Source organism: Pinus tabuliformis, chromosome 8, assembly GCF_031772625.1.
Source record: "Pinus tabuliformis cultivar Carrire ecotype Pingquan chromosome 8, CPIR1, whole genome shotgun sequence".
Taxonomy (NCBI): Eukaryota; Viridiplantae; Streptophyta; class Pinopsida; order Pinales; family Pinaceae; genus Pinus; species Pinus tabuliformis.
Window position 1 is genome coordinate 1,288,215,263 of NC_142294.1, and position 7,741 is coordinate 1,288,223,003.

The window sequence follows — 7,741 nt, forward strand, 5'->3', positions numbered from 1 at the left end:
TTATTGAAACTTTATATTTTTTGGGGGAGAGGTGGAGTTGGAGGATGTGTCATGGAACATACATTTTCTGTCTGGTCACGACGGGGAAATTAATAAAAGCCTTTGAACATTACTCAACAATATTTTTAATTTTATAGCCATCCTAATTATTCGTCATGCCTGCCATGGTATATGACATGACGTTTGCTTCATGAGATGACTGGACACATATGCTTAGGTTTTGGAATTCATCAGTGCACATTATCTTCAGCTGTCTTGCTAAGGATGCATGATTCTAAATCTTATCAGTTTATATGTGTAATTTAGGGAAGATGTTAATGACTTCAAAACATTTTAGATGAATATAGTATAGGTGTTCAATCCTTTTAGTTAATGAAAGGAGAGATTTCTGCATTGTAGATAATTATTCAAATAAAAATATTTAGCTTGTTACTAAGTACATACAAATTTTTGTGAATAAAGTAAAATTGAAATGTGGAGTTGGAGCTCCGTGAGAGGTGGCTAGACTTTTACTCTAGTTGCGTTTCCATCTCTGTTATGGCCTCAATGGCCACCTCCTTAGCCTTGCCACAAAGTGCTCTGTCCATCCCCAGTGGAGATTCTGATCCCCTCCCTGTGCCCATTGAAAGATGTTGTTTGGTTCTTTTGTGTCATCAAGCTTTGTAACCTCTACATTAATCACTGCTATTGGGAACCCATCCCCTACATACCTCTAAGATAAAGATGGACCCAATGGGTGCCCTTGTGTATGGACCCTTGAATCCCCTTAGCGTTGGTCCATCTAGCTTTGTACCTCCTCCCTTGACAGATCCAAGATTCTCTTTCAAAGATGCACTTTTGAAAGCAATCTGATAGAGACCTCGATAATAGATGCGTAGACCTAATGAGTAAGAATGGTAAATGAAGCCCCAACCTCAACCCCAATCATCCTAGTTGTAGTAGATGCAATATAATCATTTTAATTCTTACACTGACTAAAGTTCCTACTCCCCTCCAAACTGAGTTCTCTGTGACACAGAAATAGTTGATCCTGCAATGGAATTTTGGATGAATGAATATGTCCTGAATGACATATGATTGTTTTCTTTGTCCGTATGCTGACTACAGTTCCTACTGCCCTTCTACCTGAGTTCTCTTTGGCATATAAATACTAAAATAGTTAATCCCGTAATGGAATTTTGAATGAATTAATATGTCCTGAATGTGCTTATACCAAAATAGAACTTCCAACAACATAGTGTTTAAGTGCATCCATCAGACACAAACTACAATATCTAAAAATAAAAACGCAACCCAACACATACTATGGTCTAATAACCTATAAAAGGAATATGAATACTTCCAATAAAATAAAGTTCACCCATCCAAAGAATGACTACGCATTCATACTAACCAATTGAATACTTCAAATAAAATAAAGTTCACAGGTCCAAATAATGACTACGCATTCATACTAAACATCTACTTTGTCTAGGACGGTATATAGAAGTTAAAACATTTTCACTCACGAAAAGAAAAGGCTTCTGATAAATAACTCTACCAGAAACTCCAAAAGACTTCTCATAAAGGATGTTGTCAACGGATTTTCCATTGTGATTGATAACTTAATACAATGGTGCTCTGTTGTTTTTATATTTTATCAATTGAATAATTTAATTTTTCATATATTTAGTATCTGGGATGAGAACCCTATTTCAGGCACTCCGATACCACCCGTGAGTTTCCTAAATTTTGAGGGAATCACCACATGTCCCCCAGACATATTCCCATGTCCTGACGTCCCAGAAACTTGGTGGAACATATGAAAATAAATGGATAAAAAACAGGGTGATATTGTATATGAGAATAAAAGGATTTGGACTTTTCTGTATATGGTGTTTCACTTTCAATGCCAAAAATCTGCTAGAGCGGTTAAGAGGAAAGCGATTAATGTTTGTTGGAGACTCAATAAGTCAAAACCAATGGGAATCCATGGTCTGCATGCTTCAAGCAGTGTTTCCTAGCAATAAGAAAACTGTTAGTCAACAAGCTTCAATATTCAAGGCCCTGGTAAGCTGATAAATGTAGTTTCCATGGATAGTTGTGCATTTGATTATATGGTGAGTAATGAAGTCTTACAATCTTCTTTCTCTTAAAAGGATTATGATGCTTCTGTGGAGTTTTTCTGGGCTCCACTTCTGGAAACAAGTTTAAGAGTTTGACACAAGGTACACCATAGTTATTATGATTAATGCGTGTGTAAACTAAAATGATACAACGTAAAAGTAGGGTATTGGTCTGTAGTAGGCTCTTGATCTAGTCTAAAAACTGTATGCATATTTGTTGCACAGACAAGATTTCCAGAGCACATTGAGATGCATTGCCATCTGCTAAAAATTCTTGGGGATGATGAAGCAGCCAGTCATGACATGGGAAGGCAACATAAAACTGGATCATCCTTTGTGATTTCAAAAATGGAATTATTTACATGCCCAACATGCAAGATTTGATTGCAGAACTATTTCAAACCAAGTGTTTAGCCATAAAATACCAAAATGCATATATGTATACTACAAGTAACCTGTTAAACCAACAGTACAGGAAAAGGATAACGCCCAACCTATTTACTGATTACATTCACAGCCATACAAAACTCAGTGGAGAATATAACCACTGTAAATTATGAAGAGAAATTTAAACACTGTAATTCCATGAATTGCATAAATGGATCTTAACAAAAACGAGAACAAAACAACAGAGTTTGGTTCCGGCCAGAGCTAAAATGCTCAACATCCATAATAATCTAAAAACCCTAAAGTCGACAGAGAAAAGTCACTCTACACATAGAGATGTGTTTGGTAAGTTATAACTAAACATATATACAATGAAAGTATTCATTGGCCTCTAAACATATGTACAATAAAAGCATTCTATCATATAGAGATGTAATTGAGAATAAGCAGCTAATCATATATGCATGATGGGCCATGGCATCGGCAACACCAGTTAGTGTTTATTGTGGTGCCATATTGTGCGAGCTGTTCCTGCAATTGATGGCACATTTTCCTGTGTGCATCCCTTTCATGGATGCGAATTGTTACCTTAAGTATTTTCCTTATTTTCTTTAACAACTTAATAGCTGGGCACAAACAGTAAAGTGGCAATGATTGTTGTGGCAAGATCCTTGTCTGCATATCTTGTAACGTAAGTTCCTGTTGCTGAATTTCTTCGCAACATTCATACAACCTTCGTAGGTAGCATGTATCCATACCTGTTGACATCCAAAAAGGAAACATTGTAAGTGACAATGAATATGTTTGAAGATTTTGTTTGAATATTCAAAATAAATTAAACGATTCCAAACGAGTATAAAATCATATGAAACTAAATGTAATAGCAAGCAAATCTATGTGAAACTTGGTTATGTAGTGAGTGGTGTTTACCATGTGGGTAATTCTGGAAGACAGGTTGTACGATTGGCTAAAGTGTATTATCCTAAATAGATTTTGATGCAAGGAATGATTCCTCTTGCTGTCCATGCTTAAGATATGGATTCTTGTGCATTTGTGCAATGCGTGAGAACGGGAATGCTGGATTGATGTGTATGTCTGCTAGTGACCACACTCTTGAAATTGCAGTGAATGTTAGCCCTTGGCGTTCTCTGGTGCCGATGTCCACTGTTGCTTTGTCTAATGTCATTCCTTGTGACTTGTGTATCGTTAAAGCCCATGCCATTTGAAGTGGTATCTGATGGCGTGTACCCCTTGTGATGGGAGAAATGGGTACATATGTTGGGTGTGAAATGTCCCACGGTGTTCCTCTGTATTGTCTAAAGTCAACAACCACAAAGGATGGTAATGCTGGGGGCTTTGAGCCAATTGAATAAAATATTGAGATGACCTTCCCAAGTGCGCCATTGACGAGGCCTGCATGTACCCATAAGTTGCTGGTGAGCATAACTTTTTGTTCATTGCATAAGAGCACCTTTGCAGGCAGATGCTCATCTTCTGTTGTAGTAGGAGTTTTCTGCCTTTGTTGTTCCGCAGAGCAAAGCGCTACTGGGATTTTCAATTTTTTAAGCATTTTCTTATTATGCAATACAACTGCGTTGCTTGTTGCGAATAGGTGCATGGATTCTTCGAATGTGAATTTCTCTTCATGTGTAAGAGACGAACTTGTTCTTGACATTAGGTGTTGCCAATCTTCAAGTGTAGATATTCCATTCCTAAGATTTGCAAGTATTTGCCAGAAAGCAACCTGGGATGGGCTAGCTCCTTGTTGACGGAAAACGGTTGAAAGTGTTATGAATATGTCGAATCTGCCCCAAAGTGTAGTGCCATGTGATTTCCCAGCGTATAAAGGAATGTCTTTTACAGGTGGTAGTTGGCCTAAATCTCCGACAAGGATAATTGAGCGATTACCAGATGGTGCATTCCGATGAAGAGGGAATGCCTCTCTTAGACGATCGTTAATGTGAGAAAGCATTTTTGGACCAATAAAGCTCATTTCATCAATGAGGATGTATTCTACATGACGGAGTTGCTCTTGCAGGTGTAGGAGCGGTTGGCCTTCGAGAGGATGCATTGTCTGGATAGGGATACGAAGGGCAAAGTGAATTGTGAGGGCATTTATGTTGAAAGCTGCAACGCCGGTTGGTGCAAGTAACAATAAAGGGTTTTTGTTTGCTGGTGAGTTTTCCACAAATGCTTGGTGCAGACATTTAATCAAATGGGATTTTCCTGTGCCAGCTGTTCCTTGTATGATGATTTTGCGTGGGGGTTTTGGCGAAGGGGTTTTGAAGTGCGAAAAAACAGCGGTAAAAGCTATGTTTTGGGTAGGGGATAATGTATGATCATGGGGAAGGTTGGAAAAAGAATGATGTTGGTTTTGAATGGTTGAGCGGTTGAATTCAATGAAGTTTATGGCAGTTTCTTGCAAAGGGGGAGGGAGAGTATTTTGTGACCAATTGTGGTTGACATCGAAGTCGCGGTAGCCAATCATGTCGAGGTCATCAATTGCAATATTGTAACCTGGGTGTAGTTGAGAGAGGATTTGCCATTCATTCATCTGCATGGAATCAGGGGGGGTGTGTGGGGTAGTTTGATCTTCAGTAGGTGGGCTTTGTGGGTTCTTGGTTTCTCGATGGACATGCCATGGTGTATATGTACCCTTTTTTTGTTCCCGGTGTGAAATAATTTATGCATCAGTTGAACCAATATCATCAGGGAGTGTTCGGAAGGGGAAATACAAGAGTAATTCACTCCAGCAGAAGGTGGCATAAGAAGGGGAATTAGAGGAAGGAATGACATTGTAACGGGGCAAGACATGTACAATCATTGGGGGGAATATGTGTTTCCATTGGTTTTTTCTCCACTGGGCAGAATATGACCACGAGCGAGCAGCTTCAAGGAGGGGCAGGGGTTCTAGTGAGGCAGGCCTGTTCATATATGCAACGATAAAGTTTGGTGTCGAACCAGGATTTTCAGTATCTTGTGAAACACGTTTGAAAACAGCCCTGTTGACATTCAAAGAACGAAATGTACGACTGCAAAGAGAGAGAGGTAGCTTTTGTAACATATGGAATGTTTCTTGTGCACCAATGTCTCTATCTGCAATGGTTTCTGTAAGGAGTTTTTGGATGACAGCACCAGTAGGTGCTTCTGGAAGGGCACTTTGTGATAGCCGTGATAGCATTTGACGGTAGCTCTCAGATCTTGTCTCTGCTTTTGTTGCATACTTTGAAATATATTTCAATACAGCATCGCAAGAAAGGACTGGTTGGCAATCAACATTTGCTCTCCAAATAGAGAGTAGATGGGGATTGTGAATATTCAATCTTTCATCATTGCGAGCTGGGACATAGGTTTTATAACCTTTATCATCAATGAAAAGCAAAGAAGTGGACTTCAATTCCCACGGTACTCCATATCGGCAACTAAGCACATTGTCCTTCTTATGAAGACAAGAAGATTCATGACACTTTATATGATGTTGAACGCAGTTGACGAGCTCTGTATAGTCTTCAAACTGATTGGACGCGAATATTGCTGCTGTGTCAAGGAGACACGGGCTATGAATTGTTGACTGGTGAAGCGGAATATTTCGGTGTTCTGCCTGACGTGGATTCCAAGCAGTTATGTAGTGGTCGAAAAAAAATTGTGCATTAGCAACTTCTAATGCATTGTCCCAATCAAGTGTGTCCATGTCTGGTGCATTTTGTAGCCAGAGGAAGCCATGAATGTGTGCGGATCCTCTATGTTGCCATTCGTATCTGAATATAATATGAAGGTTACATTTGGTTAATACATATATATGCAATGTATAAAATTAATGTAGAGGGAAATGGATATTAAATAATACCTGCACCAGTAGTCAGTTGCATGGAGGCCTTTTTGCAGGATTTCTTCAAGGAAAATTGTAAATCTACAATGCATATATTGGGCTGTTAGATGTGGGTTTTTTATTATGTTTTGGATTTTCCATTGGAAGGGGTTGACTGAATTGGAAGGAACACTGGTGGGCATGATCGTGTGCAAGTCATGCCATTTAGTATCAGCTGCGCTGAGAGTGAAGAAGAATGTTGGGCTTCCTATTTGCGTGATCATGTCAGTCAGCTCAGATCTTCGTTTGTTCCAGAAAAACCGTGTTCCTCGTAGAGCTGAACCGAACCGCGTTATTTGCTCCGGTAATCTTGAATCTGGAGAGTCATGAAGACACTGGCGTAGGTCTGAAACCATTGTTGGCAAGTTGTTCTCAATGTACTTCTTCACAAAAACACTAGCTGTTGCTTGGCTACGGTGGCGCATTAGAATGTTATAAAGATAGTAGCGGAATATTGGGTGTTGGCCAAAGCAGTTATCATGGTAGTGCAACAAGTGTAAAGCATATTCATGCATTTCAACTTTTGTAAGTCTTGGTTGCATGATCATTGCGGTGCCTGTAGGGAAGAGTGTGGGGAATGCCATGGCAAAGAGGCTGATGGTGTTGTATTCATTTATAGTAGTTAAAGATATTGGGGGCCAATCGATAGAGCTTGTTGAATTTGAATGGGTCAAGTGCAAATAGTTACAAATGTGTTCATGCTCAGTACATGAATTTGGGAGTACTGGAACGAAAGAAGAGGGTTGGATTTCTAATGGAGGTAGCATGACATCAGGATTATAAGTAGAATCAGTAGTGGTTTGATGGGGTTCAAAAGAGGAGGTGGTTACACTGTGGAGAAGAGAAGAAATGTCTGTAGGGTGATCTGGCAGCGCAGAAATTGCAGATGAATTGAATTGAACATCACGGTAGTAAGGGTCATATTTTATTTTGTATTCAAGGGCTGCAAGGACACGTGATTTGCAAATGAAGAATTCGTAAGCCTTTTCAGTTGGATTTTGCCTTTTCACAATGAGGATGTCTAAGTCAGACAGCATTCGGGGTAAGTATTTGGCGATAGTGGTGATGTCTTGAGGGAAGCTAATTGTATGGCCACTATATTTGTATTGACCACCACGGGAATGAGTGACTTGTAGAATGGGGTTGACACGTGCAATGAGCATTTCTTCGACTTGTGTTAATTGGTGAAGGACATAGGGTTGTTCCATGTTGTTTAGTTCAGAAAACTGATTGGTAGATTTAGATGATGCACAACGAAAACAAGAGAGTCTACTGTGGAAAAGCTTTGTTTTCATTCCTGGGTATGCTTCCTTGCATCTTGTGCAAACATGCAAGGTAGAAAGTCCATCAATCCTTTCTCGAAAGCGATGGTGTTCTTCAT

The 7,741-nt window shown here is 39.4% G+C and overlaps 1 protein-coding gene across 1 annotated transcript; it reads right to left on the reverse strand.

Annotated features, from left to right (window-relative positions):
• Positions 1-3,474: 3,474 nt before the first annotated feature.
• Positions 3,475-4,485, reverse strand: LOC149240147 (uncharacterized). Its single transcript, XM_089370077.1, has one exon. It carries the CDS (start codon positions 4,483-4,485, stop codon positions 3,475-3,477), a length of 1,011 nt encoding a protein of 336 aa, XP_089226203.1.
• Between the last annotated feature and the right edge of the window lie 3,256 nt (positions 4,486-7,741).

Bases quoted from the DNA above. Each gene is read 5' to 3' on its own strand.
- LOC149240147 (XM_089370077.1), bottom strand. From the start codon at position 4,485: ATGAGCTTTATTGGTCCAAAAATGCTTTCTCACATTAACGATCGTCTA.